Raw genomic sequence first — 23,656 nt, 5'->3', positions numbered from 1 at the left:
GTTTTATTATCTTCAAATATCCTTAAAGTTTTTTAATTAATTATGTTCAAAATTTCATACTCTTATTAAAAAACATATTTTTTCTATTGAAATTTTGTTTTTAATATAATTATTGAAATTTAATTCCAGAAATTGTATTACTGATTTCTGGCTTATTATTAGTTTCTTAAATTATTTTTGACCTTGTTGATTGAGTAGAAACTTTATAATCTTTAATTCATAATTGTTTAGTCTAAGATTTAGTCCCTGCTGAATCAGTTATTTTATGTGACGCTCTTTGTATTATTGTCAACGTTGTCCTAAAATATATTTACTGAAAAAGTATTCAAGAAGTATATTCAATAGAATTCAATTGCATTCTTATACACTCACTTTCATACTTCACTTAGATCCACAATATCTACTAATTCAGTTTAATATAATAAAATTTATACTTAAATTTAATTAATATTCGTTAATAAAACAACAAATATTTTGTTTTCTATAATATTAACAATAATTTTTGAACATATTAGATACAAAATTATTGTCAATTCTTTAAATTTTAATTAATTACGATTTATTTATATCTCTTATTAATTACGTACATAATATACGATAGATTAGCGACTGTTAATCTGTCTTTTTAGTTTGATTAAAACACTAAATTCACAATAATACGCATTATTACAACAAACGTACTTTAACTCTCGACATCTAAAGCTCAACTGCTTGGTTCTTTCTTAAAAACTGCCCCGATTATCAAATATAAACAAATCCTTCAGATTTACAAAACAAAATAGTCTAAATAGATGTGAGCCCGTCGCATCTGTCAATCGGTGAAGATGATGACGTAAGCTAACATATATTTGTGATTTAAAAATTTTTTGAAACACAAATTTTGCTACTGAATTTTTTTATTAAACTATTTATAAACTTATTTTATTAAAAATCTTTATTACTTATTTTATTTTGTATAATCATTAACTTTTTGTGTAATTTTTTCAGTTCATCCTAAAAAATTATGTGCAAAATTTTCCTAGAAACAAAAATGTTGTTATTTTCTAAATTTTAATTAAAACTCTTGTAGTAAACTATTTAAAACATTTTTAATGAACTGCTTATAAATTTATTTTAATTATAATTAGTTTTTTATATTATTTTTCAGAGTAATATAATATACATTTTTTTTTTAATTTATAAGAATAAGACAAAATATATATTATTTCCCAAATATTTGAAAATTAATTAAGAATTTAGTGACCATAATTATAACAACTTATTAAACTAGTCATTCTAATTTTATTCTTTAAAAATTGCGTACTTTATTTTTTAATGAAAAAACTTAACAACTCTTTACTTTATAGTCCTTCTTGTCTCTCTGTAAGTTTAATTTGATTGACCCTGTTGCTTATTTAATCATTGGTCGAAGAAAAATTGTAATTTAGCATTACCAAATACGAAAAAATTTAATTTATTAAAAAATAATAGTTCTGCTGATGTTAAACATAACAAAAATTTCTTATAAACTGAAACATGAAGGATATTTATATATAACGTTTAACTAAATAGTATAGATTTAAAAATCCCGTCTATATTGTAGTCAAGCTCAATTCAGACAAATATTTTAACATTTTATAGAAAAAGAAGTAGTAGTAGTTTTTATATTACTATCTACATTAAATGTGATTAAAATATTTAACATTTTAAAAAGTTACTTTAATTGTGACCACTATTGTAAATATCAAGTGAAAAATTATTTTATTTGGAAATTTTGGCATTGAATACAAATAAAAAAGGAGTAAACATTCGGAGACGCATTTATCATTGGAGGTGTAGTGGTTGGTACTTCCACAAATAATAACAAAAAAAAACAATCTATATTGTTGATGTACGGTCGCCACTCGAAGCGACTAATTCAAAAACACTCCAGCAAACCCCCATTGTCTCTGGCATTAGTCTCCACGACGATTTATTCGGCTTTTAGCCTTTCAAGTGGCGAGACCGCTTCAAAAGCCGGGGATATAATTAAAACTGAGATTAGCCCGGTTTCAAGGTTCCCGAGGTGTGCTCAGCGGGCCAGACGGCTCAATCGGGACGTGGGAGTTTGTTGTTTCGGGCAAAAACGCCGTAAACTTTCCCAATGGAAAATAAACGTCGCGAGGCCCGCGTTTTCATCGACGCAAAGTAATTTTAAGCGGAGCGGCGAACACGAGATGGTCTAATTACGAAAAATCGGTACGAACACTCACAACACTCCCTTCAAGTTGCACGTACAAATTATTATTATAGGTTTAGAAACTCCACGTATCGGATGGGATGTTTGCTTGTAACGGCCTTGTTACATTGTCGTCGTCGTATGGGCTTTGGTACGACAATCATCATCATCTGGTTCGCATTGTTTCCCCGTTTCGTTGCGCCGACACATGTTTTTGTCATTCGGGGTGAGGCACGATTGTAATGAGTTGTTAATTTACGACGTTTCGAAGTGCGATGGCTGGATGCAGACGTTGCTCCGGGCGTGCGTAAATTAAATCTGATTGATGCACTTGTAATGTTAGAAGTGGCACGATAAAAAGCCGGACCGGCTGCCGCGAACCGACAGATTTTTAACGAGCCAACGAGTTAAATTGGTAGCAAAACAAACATACGCTCGCATGTTATCTGTTACTTACACCCGATAATTGCTTGTTTTTTTTTCGATGCTCCGCCGTTATTTTTGGAAGTCCTTGTCTCAGTTATCGTTTTGTTTTCTGTAAGAACGTTTACTCAAGGTCCGGAACAATACGTGGTGTAAAAATGGAATAGAAAAAGATTTCAGAAGAGTCTGGGTGTGCAATGGTGCTCTCGTCCTTTCCTCATGCGACGCGTTTCCGTAAACAAAAACCTGTCGAACGACTGCTACTGCTTTTTTCGACTTGCGTTTCTGCTAATGGCCATCATCTCGCTTTAATTGACGCAGAACTGGACTGCCAACAAAGTTGCTAACGTAATTGACGGCAAATGGCCTTCTTCGGTGGGCCAGCACGTCAACACCGGATCAATCCTGTGAAACTTGCTACTGCGCGAATTTTGTCCATTGTAGAATGTTGATCCTTATATACATGTCTACTACATATTTTTTGAAATTTCGAAAAAACAAATTCTTATAAACTGTAGTGTTTTTCAGTGTTTAATAAGTTAGAGATACACTAAATATGTTTTAATTAAATTCTAATTCTAAATCTAAATATTTAATGTAAAAATTAGAAATAAAAGTTTCCTAATAAGTAAATATATTTCCTACATCATCAGGGCCATTTTTATTAATAATATTTATTTTCTATACCCAATCAATTAGTAGTACACATATCACACAACCTTTACTATTTAGCCACCCATTACCTAAAAGTTATATATGTTTTTCGTTTGAAAATTGTGTACACAATAACCTTCTTCAACACTGACATTCAAATAAAGCACTAAATTTTGAATTTTCTGATAATGTAATGACAATTCTTTTATTGAAAACACAATATTATTGATTATTAATAATCTCATGAGCCATTTTAATATATAAAAAAGTTTTGTTTGTTATAAAATAAAATTTTTAGATAAATATTAACTTATAAAGTGGCAGATTAAACTTATATTAGAAATGCGAAATAGAATTTTTAAATCATTAAGTGAGATTAAATTTTTATATTTTGTAGAAATTTTATACTGGTTGCACTGTTTTTTACATCCTTTATATTTATAAGTTATGATGTATCTGTAGTATCAGAAAATAGTAGTATTTTTTATTAATTCTATTCTATTACTCAGTAAATTAATTGAGGAATGAAAAGTCATAAAATATTAATATTATATTTTAATTATATACTGTTCATCATCATCGTTTTGCTACAACATAAGTATGCGTAATTATTAAATACTTTATTCTATATTTTATGGTTATATTCTTTTGAAAATGTTAGATGTTGAAAACTATGTAATTATTACCCAATTAATATACAGTTTTTATAACAATTAAAGAGTTTTATGTGTAAATATTGTACTTTCCCATTTATGTAATTATTAACTGCTTACATACTTATAATACTATATAATTTTGATAATTAACTATAATTAAATTATGTATTGGAAAGTATTCTGAATTTTCATAAGTTATTTTTTTTATATATAATAATAATTGATTATGTACTTCTTACTGTAATTGAAAAATTGAAAATAAACTGGGAAATAAAATTTATATATCATACTTTATTACTAATATGTATATTTTAAATAAAGTCTTTTCTGTCCCTCAAGAAATAATTTCATAAATTTATATTATTTCATTTTGAATAACCGAGTTATCTAAAAATTTGCTTTCGAATTTACTATAGTAAATTGTTCAATTTGATTAAATACTGCCAAATATTATTAAACTAAAATGTTTTGAATAATATATTATTACACACAATTTCTATTTGTGTCTGTACATTCTACATACAGTACCCGTAAAATGATAATGCATTTAATTGAAATAAAAATGAATAAATCATACATTAAAAATGTAAAAGTAGGCCTGTTGCTAATGCCGTTGGCCGATTATTTTAAAAACTATAATCGGATCTAGTGCATATATAAATTAAACATACTTACATAACTATTTAAACGGAAATAGCTTATAAAAGTGACAAAATATTAAAAATTGCACAAATTTACCAAAAGTTTTCTATATATTATACATTAATATAAATTATGATATTAATTCTCAAATAAGCATAAAAGGAATATATTAAAATAAAAATAAATTGCACAAAAGTTAAATGTATAATATAAAAACATTATAAAATGAAATTCAGTTATGTAGTTAAAATTTAATAAAAGTTTTTAAGACTTTATTAAATTAATAAGAAATTGGGTAATAATTAATTAATTTGGTTATCAACTGCTTACATTAAAAACTTTTAATTTAATAGATGTGTCAGAGTGTTCAAATATAATAATTTTCATTTTCAAGTAGCAAAATACCTAATTAAGTTAATTAAAAAAATATTTTAATACAAAAACTTAATACTTTTTTATTTATAAAATATTATATTAAATTAATATGAAATTGGGTAATAAATATTGAAAAAATAGAATCTAGAAAAGATACAAATAATATAGAAAATACACATAGAATATATATTTTTTTTAATTTAAAAGTTTATCTATAAAAATTAAATAGTATTTTATATGTTAAGCCTTAACTTTGAGTTTCAGAAGACAAGAAACTTAAAAACGTAATAATAGTACTTTAATCAAGTAATATTTTTTATTAATATATTAATATATACATTATATATATTATATTCATATTTTTTATTGCTCCTTGACACCTTCTTTTCGTGGAAAAAATATGGTAAGTTAGCTTTCCTTATTTTAAGATGGATCACGTCCCCATAAATTTTCTATTCAATTTTCTAGGTTTAAATTAGAACTTTGGAGTGGTCACTTCATAAGATTTACATTATTGAAAGCAAAAAAATTTTTATAACTTTATCTGTAAACTTCGGATGATTATCGTGCTGGAAAATCTAAGACAAAATAATGTTTTCCTCAGCTTACGGTAGCATACATTGGCAAGGATAAGTAAATATTGAAACTTATCCATTTATTTTTACTAAAGGTTCCATTCAAAAACAGAGGATGAGCCCCACACGCATCATTTCTCTACCTCCATGCTTAAGTGTTCCCTTGGTGTATCTGATGAACTTTTCAGACTAGTCTGGCAGCTTTTCTTGAAATAAAGGGTTTCTTTTGGCGGGCCTTCTTCCGTGTAAATTACTTTGCCTACGTCTTATGGTACTGACAGACACCCCAAATGTGAATATTTAGTCTTAAGATCTTTACTTTTCGATGACCTTCCAATTCTCCGATGGTCAGTTTTGTTGGGCTTACGAAGTGTTGCTTAACCTCCCCTGGTATTAAAAGCTCGAATTGTTCTTGACACAACACTTTAATTGCGACGCAATTAAAATTTGTTTAAGTCTTGATTTGTACTTGGAAACAATAAAATTTTTAATATCATTCGAGAAACCTAGTCTTGCAGGTATTTTTATCTAATTTTACTTAGTATTAACTAATCACCGCATGCGTAAGCCACTTAAGACAAACTGAAATTAAATGATTTATAACGATGTTGCTTTACTTTTGACTGTCAGGAAAAAATCATAAAAACGAATTATATTTAAATTCTCTATCCGACAAAAATATGGTTCCTTGATAACATCCTGTTTACGTATGTTTTTATTAAAAATATGTTTGTTGCTTTTCTTTTGACTGATACTCTAAATATTTTTAAATATTTTCAAAAGTCTTTTCTATAGTTTTATTATATATTTTTTCAATAACGTAAGATAATTTTCAACCAAAAAAGCTTCTTTAAAGATTTTAGATATTCGTTCATATGTAGATTCTCACATATATGAAAACGTTTTATGCCTGCGTTTATATTGTACGGAATTAAACCTCAAAATTCATAACATCAACTTTGAAAACTCCATTGAAATTCCGTATCCGCCAGCGCATGGTTATCGTACTTTGTTGAGCATTGACCGGAAGGAATCGTTCGAACGCACTTTCCCCCGACATTTACAAGATCAAGGCCGACTGTTACGTGCCGCTTTAATTACATAACGCGTGTACATTCCCCAAAAATGTATTAAGAGAACTTTCGCACAACGACCGATTGTCTCACCTGAATTGAATTTCTAACTGATTACATGTCATCACAATACTTAATATTATTCCCATTGCATGTTATTTGTTATTGTAATTTTCGCCATAAATTAGATGTGGAACGCTCAAGGCTTAATTGGCTTTTTGTATCAGAGCGAGCCGAACCAAAAGGTATTGTTTAGCGGGAGCTAATTAAATGTTTGATGTGCCTCATCTGGATAACGCGTTCGAATTACCCGAGCTGAAAATTATGCCAGAAAAATGAGACGAGATTAGGGACGCGACGGTTCGATAACCGAGAATTCGCCAAAATATCTTAATTAACTGCTCGCTAATTAGTTTCTAACGAAATATTTCGAAAAATTTTAATTAATTAAATAATTTGGACCCTTATGGGTGGTTACATTGAAAATTTTTAATGTAGTGGGTGCTTTATTTTATTTTATTATAGTAATTTACATTTACAAGTGGTACAACAATGAATTCAAATAAATAAATATATATATATATATATATATATATATATATATATATATATATATATATATATATATATATAATTAATTAATAACTGTTTTATATCAACTACAATTACCAACAATTTAATAATAATTAATAAATAACGAAAAAATTAAAAAAATTCTTGTATTAATGGATTGCTAAAGTTTTTTTAATTTATTGATAAAGTAAATAACATTATTAAAACTTATTTTATGCGTTTTTTTATTAATAATCCTTTGTTGAGAATTTTATTTTAGTATTTTTGATTTTTTTAGCAATGATTTGTATATACATAAAGTATGAATATAAAAAAAAAAATATATATTTCATCAATTACAATTATCAATAATTGAATAAATTAATTAAAGAATTTTATTTACATTTAAAAATATTTAAAAAAATATATTAATAAATTTACAAGATTAAAAAACTTATTAAATCGAATAGAATATTTTTATATTAACACATACATTATCTGTTAATATCTTATTAGAAAATCATTTTTAATTAATTTAATAAATTCTGTTATATTTTTGATTAAGCAATATTGTCAAAAATCTGTTGCTTCATAAGAAATATGTGTGAAAATTAAGATAATAAACCATTTATTATTAAAAATATTACAGAAGCAAATTAATTTGAATGGATAAATCATCATAAATTATTATGTATTTCAATAAAAATACTTCTATTTGTTTATATGAAATGATGAGGATTTATCACCAAATTCCATTATAAAATGTCATCGTTACATGATTAAAATTTACTAATTTATTCACACAAATATAATTGTATATAAAACTTCTGAACAGCAACGATCCAACCTAACTGTTCATTTATTAAAAAAATATTTAAGAAACATAAACAGGCAGCACATAATGTTTTATAGTACAAACATAGGTGGTGCAATCTGTTTTGTGCCCAACGTCACGGATGCTGTAACAGGTTAATTACTGACAGATAACGTACGACAAACATCGTACCAGAGTTTAATGACACCGCATTTGCTCTCTGCCCCGTCCCGGGCCGCAACTGAAGAAAAACGCGCGGCACAAGAAAAAAAAAAAATAGGTGCACGGAAAACTTTCATATCTAACGACGTTCGCCAAAGTAATGAAGGAAGTTGTAAAACTTTTGAAACGATCCATTGTTACCGAAGAACAATGACTGGGATTATCTGCTGACAAATTTCCCTGCGATATTTCTATGACGAATTCAACACACTTTTCCCGTACCACTAACGAATTTAAGGTTTCCACTGATAAGATTCTTTGTTTCAGAACGGCATGCCGATTTGGGAAGACCTGATAGCGAAAGCGACCAAGCTCCATTCGTCGCTGAAGTAAGTACACAACATAATTATGTGGGGCTCAACTGATGGCTCAATTTTTTCTTATTGATAGACGGAGATGTTCTCAGTTATCCATGGGAAGATTGACCTTGGCGATGGTCATTAATTAGATCTAGATCATTACTATTAAAATTTAAACGTAAATAACATTAACACAGTCAGTCAAGTGTCTAAGGAACACAGATGTTACAACCCCTTCAAAAATTAAGATAATAACTGCCATCCATATATTTATTATTATGTTATTTATAATAATTATTCCATATATATTTTTTTTATTAAAAACTAATATCCTTCTCGATTTGTCATACTCAATATCAGCCTATTGACTACGTTTTGGTGCAGATAATGGTTTTGGTCTTCTTTTCATGGCACCCCATAATTTTTCTATTGGAGTAAAGTCTGGAGAGTTTGCTGACCAACATAAAACGCTTGTGTTATTCTCTTCGAATGCTGTTCAAATGATCCTCGCAGAATCTCCACCATCTCAGGAGCATGTTGTAGTCGTGCTTAGTTTCCACGTTTTCTCCAAATACGTATCCTTCCAGAATATGGCTGGTAGCAACATCTTGACCCACCAGAAAAGAGAATACGGCTCTAATTATCAGGACCCCAATTAAGATGTCTCTGAAACTTTCTAACAAGAAACTCTTGTCTTAGCTTAGGAGCTGGTATTTCCGGGTGTCTCCGTGCACGCAAACTCCGGCTTGGAAGTCGTTCTTTTTCGTCATTATACACATTGTAACATCTCCACAATCTGCTTATCCATTTGACGAGCCACTTCACGTTACGATGATCCACCCTCTATCATTCCAATTGCTCTTAATTTTTTGTCACTTAGATGGTGCCTTTCAATAATAATAACAGTATTTTTATATAAATTTGATGTATATTGGGTCAATAACACAAGTTGCACCGTTTAACTGGGTACTCGTTAAAAAAATACATACAATCAATAGTAAAAAAAACATTATCTTTTGCATTAAAAAATATGTTATACTGTGTTGTCTTTTATATTTAGTTATATTATTTTGTAATTTTTAAGTATTTTTTAATTTAATTTAATTCGATTTTTCTGAGTGTTCCCTAGACACTGACTGTGTATATATTAGTAATAAAATATTGTAAATCATAGAAATTTACCAAAAATGTTTATTTTAGTTTTGTTTATTTTACATTGTAAATATTATTACTAACAACCCAAATATAAAACTAATGCATCAAAATAAATTAATAAATTTGACTTCGTTGCTTCAATATTTGTTTGTATTTAAATTTATTTAAAAAAATACGAATGAAATCGTATTTTTTTTATTTTATTTTACCTACTTCTACAAAAACCCAAATTTATGTATAGTAGTGGTCATAATTATAGCAACTTGTTAAAATATATTGAAAATATGAGCTGTACTATTTGAATTGGATAGTAGTACTTATAATGCTTTTATTATTTCTGTTGTTGTCTACCATGCAACTGGTCAATCTAATTTTATTCTTTAAAAAATTGTGTACTTTTTTATTTTTCAATTCAGCACGTAGCAACCTTTTAATTTATGGTCTTTCATTGATTCCTGAATTTAAAATACTAGCGGTCTTTCTCTTATTATAATTATTTAATAATTGGTCGAAGTGAAACTGTGAGAAAAATTATAATTCAGTGTTATCAAGACTTAGAGAAACACGAAGAGATGGCTGAATGTGCCAATCGCTAAATAAGTCAATCGTTACCCGAATCATTAAACAATTTTGAAGAACTGGGCAAGTGTAGCTATGAAAAAAAATTGACTTTGAAAACCTCGATAACTGAATAATTCTAATGTCAAGAACAACTGAAATTAAAACTAACTTGGAGGAAATGGGACAAAAATTAGTTCAAGGATTACGAGAAGATTGTTAGTGGACGAGCATTAGTTTGACCACAGTTTCTACTAAAAATATGAATCAAATTTTTCTTATTTAGGATTACACTCAGTGGATCACAGAACAATAGGAAATTTTTAATGACTTTGAATTTAGTTCTAATAAAATGTTAATGCTTATGTTAAACATCCTACAAGGACAAACTACACAAAAAGTTATACCTACAGTGAAACATGCTGGCGGTTCAATTACGGTATAGGAATGCTTCAATTTTTCAGACGTAGGCCCCTTGGACTGATTTATGTATATGGATATATTAAACAATAATTTGCTTTCATATATTGAAGAAATAATACTCTTAATAAAACGATCCCAAGCACAAATGCAAAATGTGGGGGATTTGTTAAAATTTTTTGTTGTTTTGTCTTGCCCGTCTCAACACCACAGAAAACATGGTGGATCACATTTATAGCCATATTCAACATAAAAATTTGACAAACTTAAATGAAGTAATGATTGAAGCTTGAAGGAACATAAACTGAGAATTGGCCAAAATTTTAAAACAAAAAGGCCATTATACAAATTGTTAATGCTAAATTAAATAACACTGATTTAATTTATAAAATTCCCTTTCAAAATTAAAGTTGCTCTATTTATGTCCAGAACATTTCAGAAAAATATACATAACATTTTATAGAATATTAATTTATTTCAAGTTAAGTGTTATGGCTAAAATATTTAATAATTTTAAAAAGTTACCATAATAATGACCGCTACTGTACATCTGGGTAAATTTTGCCGATAATAGGTGGCAACGAATGCTGCTCATTTGACTATACCTAATAATTTCCTACGATTATATTCGCACGCACAAAAACAAATTATTCAAACCAGATGTACCCATTTCTACAGATCGGCATTAGCACAAAATTTCCACTAATTCGAAATTGGCAAGTGCGACCGGAACGGAAGCGCCGGAATTAATTGCCGACATGCCAAACACGCATCTGGTGCCACTTTTGATGCGGAGCGTCGTATAAAAATGTACAACGGGTCGATATCAGCGAATGTTTGGCACGTGTCTCTATCTCGTCGGAAATGTTTGGGTGTTCTTGTGATTTTATTTTTTTTTTTTGTTTTCATTCTGGATATCAATCTTTCAAGTCTGGAACATGCGGTAATACATGATTGCAACAAAAAGGGTATTAGACGTCCGAACAACTGTTAAAACCAATCAATTTTCGCACATCTGGGCACAACCACACACGTTTCAAAAGCAATAATAAACCATTAGTGCGGTTTGCGGATAAATTTTCTCACGTTCCGTTTTACGTTTTTGTTTTAGGGCGACGATACTTGCAGTTACAGCCTATTTGGAGGCCTTCCAGAAGATCGCGGACTCGGCAACAAATGCCAGAGGTGAGTTTCTGCTCGTTGTTTTCCTTTTTGTGTTAATTCGATTTATTTCGCAACTCTACGCCCTGCTTACACTGTACTGAAATGTTGGATTCATTGGAACATTCATAAATTTGATTCACCTTAAAAATACGTGTCTGTATCATGTAACAAAGTATTAGATATAAGGAAAAGTAGTTTATGATTTTATAGTAATGTATTCAACATAATAATCAAATATGTTTTACAAACAAATTCATGACATAAAAAAAAAATCTGGATTATTGAAGCGGAAAAGAGATCAATTTTTGTTTCGTCCACCTTTTCAGTATTAAACTTATATTACGACAAAAGACTGGACAATGACAAAAATAAATAAAAACACAAAGAAATATCTGGATTATGGTGCATGGGAGGAACTTCCTTATTAACTTGAAGCCTCCTTTAAGTCTCTAACGGTGTGGCATTGGAGAAGTAGAACGTCTATTCTATGAACTAAAGAAGTTCTTTGAATAAGTAAACTTATTCGAGCAGTAGACAGTTGCATTGATCCTCTTAGTAGGCGACCAAAACGAAAAATTCTACACGTAGTACTCCGCACAGACATCAAAATATTTCTTGGGTTAAGCTCCATCGCATTTGCTAACCTTTAACTCATTGTCCAGACTGACGACAATTCTCGTAAACATTCAATTTTTCTTCGCATGTAACAATGCGATCAATAAAAAGCTCATTTGCGTTGCGTGCAATGAAAGAATTGGCAATTCTCAAACGTCTAATTTTGTTATCCTCACTTAATTTATGTGGAATTCATTTATCCAATTTTTTGATGAAATTCATTGCATGAGACCTCTTCCTCCAATCGTTGATTCATCGCAGTTTAATAAACTATTTTTAAATATGTTGCACGACAATTTTTTCGTTGGTTCAGCTTTCATGATGTCATTGGCGTGATGCAGCTTCAGTGGATTCATTACAATATCTTCTCCAGACGCTTCGCCAACATAATGTACCCAGATAAAATTTAATACAATTTGTAAAAAAATAAGTATTTAATTAAATAAATCCTATATTACTTATTCCAGTATTTGATATTTGTTGATTTTTCGTGCACATTTGATAATCCAAATTTAATATTCTTCTTTATTTTATATAATTTTTAATTTTTCTATTATACTTAAAATTAAATATAAGATATTAACTCTATGTTTCACATTATTAATTATAAAATCTGTAGAAGTCTTAGAAATTTCTATAAAATATTCTTTTCTAACTATTTTTTAATGAATAACAATAACTATTATTGATTATTATTTATAAGCGAATTAGTTAGAATAGTCTAAAAATGTCTCAAAACTTATTAATTATTTAGAAAATTTTATAATAATGTTTGAGTTTGAAAATTATAATTAAAATATTACCATTAGTTTTATTCTAAGAACCACAATATAATCAATAAAACATATCAAATATTATCAAATAAATATTAAGTATTCTTTTGGTAAAAATTTCTTATAAAATGAATATCAGGTAACATCAATTGTAACTACTAAATCAATTAAACTTATTAACAATTATCAATAGAAATGAATATCAGGTAACTTCAATTGTAACTACTAAATCAATTAAACTTATTAACAATTATCAATAGGATATTATTATTAATTTCAATTTTAAGTTGTTATAAACTTTAAAAAATTATTAATTATTCCTTATTCTAAACTATATTTTTTCAGTTTTCTTCTAAAAATCAAACTAATTCAAATACAAACATCGAATATTAACAAAGAAACGAAAATATAACATATAATAATTATTGTTATTCACTTAACCACAGAAAATTGATTTCATAACTGAATAATTTTCTGAAATATATTATTTTGTTCTAAGGTTCTTTTAAAATATCAGCTAACGTGAATTGTATCCACTAAATCAATTATTAGTTATTTTTTCACTTGTTTTCTAAAAATCAAGCTAAATTAAAAAAAAAAACAAAGAATATTAACGAACAAGCCAAAATTAAATACATAATAATTATTGTTGACTATTCACTTATCAGCCCTCATTTAACTTCTCACAGACAATTCAAATTTGCGCCGTGCGAAGGGGAACGGTGGAGTTATGAATGTTGATATTATTACGTTGATCTGGTGCGCCCCATTTCCGAAAATTATGGCGGATATGTGTGACGCAGAATATAAAATCGGGTATTATGCAAAATTATGTACCATAAAATCGACATAAAACCGAATTCCCGCTTGCCGGGTCTCGTAAACTGCATTCCCGAAATGAAAAAGGCACGACCGAAAAATGACGGCGCGGCTCGCGTTCACGCGAACCTACTAAATAAATGCGCGAAAGTAGAGAATTATTTTGCCTTGGATTTTCTGTACGTTTCATTCTGTTAATTTGACGGGGTTTTCTTGCTTTGTGTCTAATGATATGAAAACGAATCCGTCCTTTGTGCAAATCTGGAGTGTTTCGTTTTTTTTTTGCTTATTTTTTCGTTAATTAGAGCGTATCGCTTTGTAATTTATTTTCTGCACTAATTATAAGTTTTAGATATTATCTGAATAGAAGATTTCTTTGTTGATGGAATAATTGCATTTTAATGCGAAGAGACAGTTTGAATCAGTTTTATAAAAAGATAATTAATGGAGATTCAGCTTTACTTAACTATTTATGAGTTACTATTAATTAATGTGATTATAATATGAATAGTAGTTTATTTATTTCATTTATGTTTATGGACTACAAATTATTGCGTTTAGAAGTTATAAGTGCTATAAAATGTTAGATAAGTATTCTTTTAAAATTTTATTTCATTCTCTCTTTCTAAAATCACTTTTAATTATTATTTTACTAATTTTCTTTTATTACTTAAATATGTTTTATATTGTTCTAATATTTCTTTATTTTTTAAATCTGTATTAATTTACAGTTTTAACTGTAAACAAAATTTAATATATTGTAAAAGATATAATGTAACGTACTTAATTTATTTTTTTTTCTTTTCAATTTAATAAAAATTTAATAATTAATTTTTAAAGTGTTTTTTTTTTGTCTTCTATTTTTAATTTATTTTATAATGCCTGTTTAAAATTGTTCATATTTAAATTACGATTTTTTGTATTTTTTATTTAACTAACTGTATTTTATTAATTTGAATTTAAATTGATAAATAATCTATTAAAACTTTAATTCTTTAAATTTTTTTCTAAAATCAGTTTTATCATATTTAAACATGTTTTTTTTTTTAAATATAAATATTCTTATATATTAATTAATTTAATATTCTTAACGTATTTCTGGTATAATATATATTTTTAAAATATTATAAAATTTTTTTCTATTGGTTAAATCTGTTTTATGTCGTTCAAATATTTATATTTAATTTTAAATTGTAACTTAATACTTTTGTTTTACTTTTTAGTTTAATAATTAATATTTTTAAATGTATCTTAAAAATCTGATCTAATATTTAAAAACTTTATATTGATTACATTTAGAAACAATTTTTGACGTATTTTTTATTTATCTAATATCAGTTTTTATATTAAAAAATTATGTATTTATAGTATTATAGTTCATTATTATATTATATTCATATTATAGCAGTTATAGTTCATAAACAATCTATTCTATTCTATTTAAAACTTTAATTCCGTTCAAACAAATTCTTTTTTCTAAGATAAATTTATTATTATTAATTGAAATAATTTTACCGAGTTGAATAATTTACTTATAACTAGTTAAAATTAAAATATTCTTTAACATTAATTTTTTTAATGAATTTGTTTTATAATACATTTACTAAAGTTTTCTTTTATTCATTCAATGTTTTATATTATTCAAATATTTTTAATTTTTTAAATCAATATTAATACAGTTTTAACTGCAAACAAAAATTAAGAATATTTAAAAAATGTAAGTATGATGAGTATTTTTGTGTTGCTTTTTAGTTTAATAAAAATTGAATAATCAATATTTTAAAATGTTTCTTAAAATTCTTATGTACTATTTCATGTTCTTTCTTTTAAAGTTGTTTTACTGTGTTCTATAATATTTTATAGTAAATTTAAAATTTAATAATGATTCATATTTAGAAATAATTTGTAGATGTATTTTTTATTGATCTAAAGTCTGTTTTTTTATTATTTGTTATTATTATTATTATAAGAAAATAAAAACGTACATTATTAAATAAACGAATTTTCAAAAGCTTGTACAAACATAAAAAATGAGTAGATCACACATCAAAGAAATTCTATTGAAATATGCTTTTCAATAAGCTGCGTTTTTTTCTCTTACCTCCACATCTCGAAGCGTTATTCGTTCAAGGATATTACAAAAAAGACTAACAACATCGACAAAGCCCCGGCATAACTATAAGGTCGTCTAGACTTTTCGTGCATATTTCATTGTTTTTCTTTCAAGCACCTTGAAATTTTCGTTTGTTCAAAGTAATAAGAATTGGATGAATAAAATAACGCAGCCACTTTCGCCCATCGGGATCTGTACTCGTAAATTTTTTATTTCGCGCGTGAAACGAATTTATAATTTGGGCGAATGCGCCAGGCAATTTCACTGGCCCACGTCCATCCACCATTCCCAGTTCCGGCTTACGGAATCAAGTTCCATTTTATCGGAGTAATGAAGTTAACATTACACGGCTGACTAAATCCGACGGATTTATTTTAAGCCGCCCGTTAGGGACACCGTAAATATAAGAGCGGAACAATGTTATCCGAGATCAGCGTGGATCAGTGTTTGGAAACAAAGTCGGGTTAAATTGTTCATATAGATCACTTCGTCGATATCTTGGCGGGCATTTTTTCCCGGCCGCAATTCAATTTGATCGTTGGCAACGTAGCCGTGCAGTTTACCGATTCAATCCGCCGTTATTGTTTTTTCCCATCATATTCGTAGCGCCGGTTCGGAAATGAAGAGTTAGTTATTTATTTTTGCGGCACCTGGTGCGGGCTCATCGATTGGCCGTCGGGCCGGGAAAGAAAGCGTCGCCAAACAAAACGCTTCTAAATTCGGCATGAGAGAGTTGAATGGCCTCCGGGCGCATCGTTGGCGTGCCGACGCCAAAGGGTTGCACTCCGTATGTGGGTCAATCGATGTGCCGCTGCACCGGATCAACGGAACGCCGCGTCCCCATCGTCGTCGGACGTGACGGGCGTCCGCGGACAGTCACCGTTTGTTGCGGTTTTTGCACATGACCAGATAACCGGGATAGGCGTCGACCTTTGCGCCACCGTGATGTATAGTCAAAGAGATGCCGATGCGGAGTTGACTAATGCGCTGAAATAATCGGAGGTAAATATTTACGCTGCCGGTTCTGACGTGTTTATCCTTCAACTTGGAAAACGGTGGCGTAATCGTGTTATTAATGCACTGGGAACGGTTGCCAGAAATTGAAGCGCTGTATTTGTCGTTACGATCAAAGGGGGACGACGGAGAACGGACAGGACCCGGCTTTTGCTCCGATGATTTAACAAGTTTAATTTATAAAATTAATTTTGTTAAAAATAACGCTGGTTTAAAAATGGTTCGGGTTTCATGTTCGACAAAGTATTAAATGTGAACTTTTCGACATCACTTTGAGCTGGATAATTTTATTATCCACTTTAAAGCTTTTTTTAATTTTATCTTATGTTTTGAGACAAATTTTAATGGAGACGTCAAATTAAATATCACTTTTAGAATAAAAAAATGTTTACTTATTCAAAAGAATGTTTTTTATCAAAAAGAAATACTGAAAAATGGATGAGGTTGGCTGTTCTTCCCTTGATTTAACAAAAAGTAAAATTTATTTTAGTTAATTTTATTAAATATAGGTCAAGAACAGTTTTTAATGTTTTTAATCGTTGGATAAAATATTAGTGACATTCTTTTGTCATTATGTTGATATGAGAATTTTATTTTTCCTTTGAAATGTTCATTTTTTATTTGAATCAAATGTTCTATATGGGTACAAATCTTGATGGAGATGTCAAATTAAATATCACTTTTAGATTTTAAAAAAATGTTTATTTATTTAAAAGAATGTATTTCATTTTTATCAAAGAGAAACATTTAAAAATGGATAAGATTAGTTATTTCTCCCTTTATTTAACAAAAATTTAAAAAATTTCAATTTTTTTTTGAGTCCAATATTTTATATAGGTACAAGTCTTGACAAAAATATCAATTTAAATATCACTTTTAGGATGTATATATATATATATATATATATATATATATATATATATATATATATATATATATATATATATATATATATATATATATTTATTTAATGTTAATTTTATTAACATTAACATATTTTAATAATTTTTCATATTTCTTATCTTCTATGTGAAAAACTGATGATATTTAATTTTAATCCATTGTATTATTTTGTTAAAATTATATTTGGTTTAAAAATGTTATACCAATGCTGGGTAATTTTTATTATCGATTTCAGAAGGTTTTTTTTGTTTTATTCTAATTCTTTATGTAACTTTAAATCTAAAAGGGGTGGCAAATTAAACATCAGATTTAGAATACAAAATGTTTATTCATATAAAAGAATATTAGAAAAGTGGATACAAAAAATGACACATTATATACAAATGGATAAATATGCGTTGAACATGAACGTCTGCCCAAATCAGTGCAAGATGTTGGTCAAAAGTGGTGCATGCGCGACAATGGGTGCGTGTGCGATCAGCGGCGCGTGAGCTACAGCAACGGGGGCGTGGGCAACGGCGACCGGAGCATGCGCAACTGCGATGGGGCTATGCGCAACGGCCAGCGGCGCATGAGCGACCGCATGAGCCAGCGGTTCTTTGCGCACGAGGGCATTGAAACCGTTTACTGGGTCCGCCGTGTAGTCGACAATTCTTTTCGAACCGTCGGGTTCCACCAGGCTGTAACTACCTTTGACCACGTCTCCGTCGCGGATCTCCTTCTGCTCCTTGATATCGCCGGTGCTTGCGTCCTGCAACAACCACAATGGCGGTTAAACGAGCCAATCAATGCGGCAAATTGAAATGTTATTAGATCGGCGATGATGGCACTAATCACTGGTCTAATAATTGCGTCTGGTATTAAAATGTAATTAAAATAAGGTCGCGACAATGCACCAACGCAAATTAATTGTTAATTAAACCGCCTGTGGTGCATTCAGAATATCGATCCTGCGGTTGATATGGTTATAATTTGGATCCTGTTACTTTAAGAGATTAGTGAGATTGCGATTCAGTTACGTAATTCTAACAAAAGTGGGTTTGTTTGGATTTTAAATACAGATCATAATCTATTCGTTTAGTCTTGGAATTTTATTTCCGAACATTATGAAACCGGGTACGAAATGGCCTATAAAGAGGGGAAATGATACCTCATTAAAGATATCGTAAGGTACTTCAAATATTTTTAGACACAAGTAGCACATCAAGACTTTTAGATCGTCGTAAACTTCCTGATATTAAGAACCAGCTTCTTTAAATATAGCAAATGTCTAAATATACTAGTATATAAACACCGAAAAAATAGATTTAGTAGTAATACATGTGTTAGTGAACATTAAGCCGAAATTAATGCAAACTTATACCTGGACTCCGTATTGGAAGTTGTACTGGGGATGGGGGTTGTAGGGTTCAGCAGGCACCGCTAGGGGAGCGTGAGCTACGGCAATGGGTGCATGGGCTACCGCCAGAGGTGCATGGGCTACCGCCACAGGGGCATGGGCCAACGCCAACGGAGCTGGGGACAGGTCCAGTAAGCCTGGGGCGGCTTGGCACAAGGCGGCCGCTGAACAGATCATAAAAACCTGAAATAGGCCACATTAAAATATATGGATTTCGGAAATCGTAATGTCTACACTCAAATACAAACATAAGCATTTCGTCGCATCCAGGATGTCATCTTCAACAGTTCCATTGACGTCTTCAACTGGATTAAAAAAAGTTTTGGACGAACAAACAAACCTTAACATTTCGGCAACTTTATTTTCTCATTGAACTCAAGCTAAATTACAGTAAATATAAGTATATAATAACTTTGAACGTGTCTAATGTGCATGAAAAACGTCCGAAAATCTGGCATACATCGATACAAAACAGTACATATGTTTGTTTTCCCACTGAACAGTGACACTATAGGGACGATGAGCACTGACTCTATAAAAATTTCTGCCGCTCTTCTTCTCAATGGTACAAATGATTATATAATCCTGAGTATGTTTTTCCAATTCGGACGAACATTTATTTCTAATTTCTGTTCGCCATTTGTCTACTTTATCTTCATCAAATTCTCTGTTGCCAATTATCTTTTGTAACACGTAGTTCACCATGTTCTTCATCTCTTTTTGTTCTATAGCGTATGTTTGCATGTTTGTAACTTTCAGTTTTGTCAAAAACTTACTGATAAAATTGTATATTCTTCTATTTTTCAAAATTTATCAGGTAGCTACTGTTATTTATTTTTCGTTTTTATACAGAATATGTATTATAATTATTTAGAATTGTTACCATCTGTCAAATTTGACTTTTCTTTATTATTGTACATTGTATTTTTTATATTAAAATAGAAAAATGTGTATCTAACGAAAAACTGTCAACATTATTTCTGTAGATTATCTTACCTGTAATGTATTCATATAAGGTACTGAAGTATACAATAGTCATGCAATATTTACGCACAGTACACGTGATTGTTGTCAGGGCTGTATTTAAATCTAAAGATATCCAAATAATATTTTTAGCAAATATTTAAAAATATATATTTTTTGGACTCGATAATTTAGCTTAAAAATGAAAATTGTAAGTTGTATTATATACCGTAATTTTAAGTAATAATAATATAAATAAATTAAATAAATAAGTAACCGAAATGGCACGATACTCTTTATGTCAGAATCCTACCCTGGAAAAATTTAAGTAAGAAATAGATAACAATATGAATCAATCCTTTCAAATTGACCAATAAGAAACATTTGTTACTCCGTACCTAATTTGAATGGAGTATAGTTTTGGAGTAAAAACTTGACATACAGCGTATTTTTTAGTTTAATTTTGGTTAGTTTGCTACTAACTAATTTTGGTTTAGCTGCTACAATTATTTCCAGAGCATATAGAAAAAACTGATCTATAATCATTTAGGAAATATCTGTGAATTCTGTCGCTTATCCCATTTCAAAAAATATATAAACTTTATTATTAACTGTAAAAACCGTACTTTTTTACGTAATTTAAAATACTATCACAAAAAAATATAATTACTGAAAGATTTGAGATAATATTTACAATTTTCGGAAACCATAATTGAATTTGTCTGTAATATGTTGAAAAAAAAACAATTTCTTAAAAATAAAATATTCAATAAAATTAAATGTAAAGGCTTTTTCAGTTAATCACGAGATAATTACTATTGTTTTGTATGAAATACAGAGGAAAACAACAATATATATAAATATAATTAAATATAATTAGTAATTTTCGAATAAACTTTGTCAAATATCATATTTGGTAGTTTTAACATAATCACTAAGAAAATAACTAATAACATATTATAGTCACTGTAAATGTTCAATAATATAAAATGATAAAGTATTAGACATTCCTTCCAAATACCCAATTTTATTAATTTGAAAGATAAAAAAATTAAAAAATCGTTTTTCTGAAAACTTAAGCAAACTCGTTACTCATTTTGTTTTGTGTCACTGCCTAAATAAATTCGAAACGCTCCCGTTCAAATTGAAACCCACCGGCAATATCTCCGTTTGAATGCCGTAGGCAGACAGGCGATTTCTCACACATCCATCAGACAAGCCGTATATATTACTCTAATGGAATATGTCTAAGTTTATAGGGCAGATTTGGATGAATTATTTATGGAAACGTTTTGCGAAGATACGAAATCAACAACAAACCGGCATTACTTATTGACAAAGTAGTGTTTTGCACAATTTACGACGCGGCAAAACGTCTATCTCATGGTCATTTTGGCTTTAGTTTATTAACTAGGTTGCTTTCGTGTAAAATTGAGTTAAAGGTATAAAGGGATATCAATTTTCCTTGCCGTCGGATTAATTCGTATTAACTAAATTCAATTATTACGACCCATTTTCACCTTAACAGCCCGATCATTTTAATAAATTCTTAATTATACAAGTCGAACGGAAGAAAGTCCTAAAGTTACCACAGTTAAGAATAAAAAGTACTTTAAAGATCTCACCTTTGCAATCATATCGCACAACTTTCTTCGTCTGTCGCACTTAATAATAAACAATATTGTCTCGATTTGTACTGACGTCGTATGGACCAAAGGACGTGGTCGCACAGTTTATATATCGTTTCCATTATGCAACAGCCGTGCGCTTTTTAAAACGCGCGTACCCATTTAACCCCCGCTATTTTGCCAGGGGAAAATTCCCTGACGGGTGATTTTTGCATGTAAATGTTGGCGAAAAAAGAGGACACGCCTTGGTCGAAGCGTTTTAATTGATTGGGCGAATTGCTTAATCGATTTGTCATATGAGATAAGAGATTTTTTTATAATTACGAGAAAATCGGCCTTAATGAAAACCCATCGTGTTTTACTTGTGGCCGAGATACATTGGAGTATATAAAAGAAATATATTAAGATTTTTTGGCAAGTGATTATTAAATTTTATTTTTTTATGTTTCAAATTTTAAAAAAGTTTTAAAATAAAGGGACTAAAAACACGTTTAAAATCAATAAAATTTGAGTAAATATGACTTTATAGCTGCCAAACTATTTGATTTTCTATAAAATACATTTTAAATACAAAAAATTATAAATAATATATTACAAATTCTCAATGTTTAGATTTTAGTTAATATTAAACTTCTCGTATTTTATCTTATTTGAATTGAGATTGTCAGAAAAATGCGATTTTCTCGAAATAATTATAACTCATTATTAATAAGATAATTTATATATAATGTAAAAAATAAGATAACAATTATGTAGTAAAAAAGTGATTATTCATAAATGTATCACGTGAGTTTTAATATAAGATATTTTAAATTTAAATGAAAAATATATTTTTTTTTTCTAAATAATAAACACAAATGAAAATTATTTTTTAACTTGTCTTATTGGAATACCCAAAACTTGTAATTTTCTGATAAATAATGAGTAAATGTAATAATTTATACATGAAAATATAACTGTAATTAATATAAATAAACATAACTTTCTTCAAATAATAAAAACAATTTCAATTAGATATTTAACAAATATTTCAATTACAAAAAGACAACATAATTTCTTATACGTCTATTATAATTGTTTATTTTATTATAATTATAAACATTTGAATATAATGAAGTAGTAGGTAGTTTAGAGTTGTGACATTTTTTTATATAATCGTGGACATATACATTATAAACCTTTGGAACCAGTTTGATTAATTTACGTAAAATGCAAAATATGTTTTTATTAATATTATTAAATAATAAGTAGAAATGAAATAATAATTTAATTTTAGTATTTCAATATTCGAAAAGAACATTTTATTAATTAATTTCAACTGGTATTGTTGATTTGGAACTTTTTTTATAAAATTTCCTGAATGTATGAATGTTAAAACATATAAATTTAAATAGTTTTCCAGAGTTATAATTCATAAATATAAACTAGAAATTTTGTTTATATTATGAAAATATTTTTCTCTCAAATGAAAAACATGATTGTGTATAAATTTCACTTAATATTAAAACACTCCAATTTATCTTATTTATCTTTCAATTGTGATTTGTTCATAGATAAATATTGGAAAACGGTTATTTTCTGTTGAAATAATATTTTAAGTAAGTATAATTAAAAGGAGAATTTTATATTTAACGTAATATTTTTCGTGTG

General features: G+C 28.6%; 2 protein-coding genes across 9 annotated transcripts in view; one reads left to right on the top strand and one right to left on the bottom strand.

The window, feature by feature from the left end:
* LOC109597373 (protein MTSS 1) overlaps positions 1–23,656 on the top strand; it is a 78,644-nt gene that overhangs the window by 32,785 nt on the left and 22,203 nt on the right. For all 8 annotated transcript variants that reach the window (XM_049961922.1, XM_020013034.2, XM_049961924.1 and 5 more), the window contains exons 2-3: positions 8,451–8,512; positions 11,727–11,800. In XM_049961922.1, the coding sequence (XP_049817879.1) occupies positions 8,451–8,512; positions 11,727–11,800 (136 nt within the window). The remainder of the gene's footprint in view (positions 1–8,450; positions 8,513–11,726; positions 11,801–23,656) is intronic.
* Positions 18,271–19,753, bottom strand: LOC109597335 (larval cuticle protein A2B). The gene is made up of 3 exons (XM_020012992.2): positions 19,664–19,753; positions 19,380–19,598; positions 18,271–18,767 (listed from the first exon to the last, which is right to left on the bottom strand). Exons 1-3 carry the CDS (start codon positions 19,706–19,708, stop codon positions 18,438–18,440), a joined length of 594 nt encoding a protein of 197 aa, XP_019868551.2. The 5' UTR covers positions 19,709–19,753; the 3' UTR covers positions 18,271–18,437.

This window comes from Aethina tumida, chromosome 1 (assembly GCF_024364675.1).
Source record: "Aethina tumida isolate Nest 87 chromosome 1, icAetTumi1.1, whole genome shotgun sequence".
Lineage (NCBI taxonomy): Eukaryota > Metazoa > Arthropoda > Insecta > Coleoptera > Nitidulidae > Aethina > Aethina tumida.
The sequence above is the reverse complement of the archived record's forward strand: the minus strand, read 5'-3'. Positions and strand labels throughout refer to the sequence as shown.

Excerpts from the sequence above, each read along its gene's own strand:
- LOC109597335 (XM_020012992.2), bottom strand. The coding sequence starts at position 19,708 with ATGGAACTGTTGAAGATGACATCCTGGATGCGACGAAATGCTTAT. Across the intron at positions 19,599-19,663 it reads GGATGCGACGAAATGCTTAT|GTTTTTATGATCTGTTCAGC; the intron begins GTTTGTATTTGA and ends GGCCTATTTCAG. Across the intron at positions 18,768-19,379 it reads ACTTCCAATACGGAGTCCAG|GACGCAAGCACCGGCGATAT; the intron begins GTATAAGTTTGC and ends TGGTTGTTGCAG.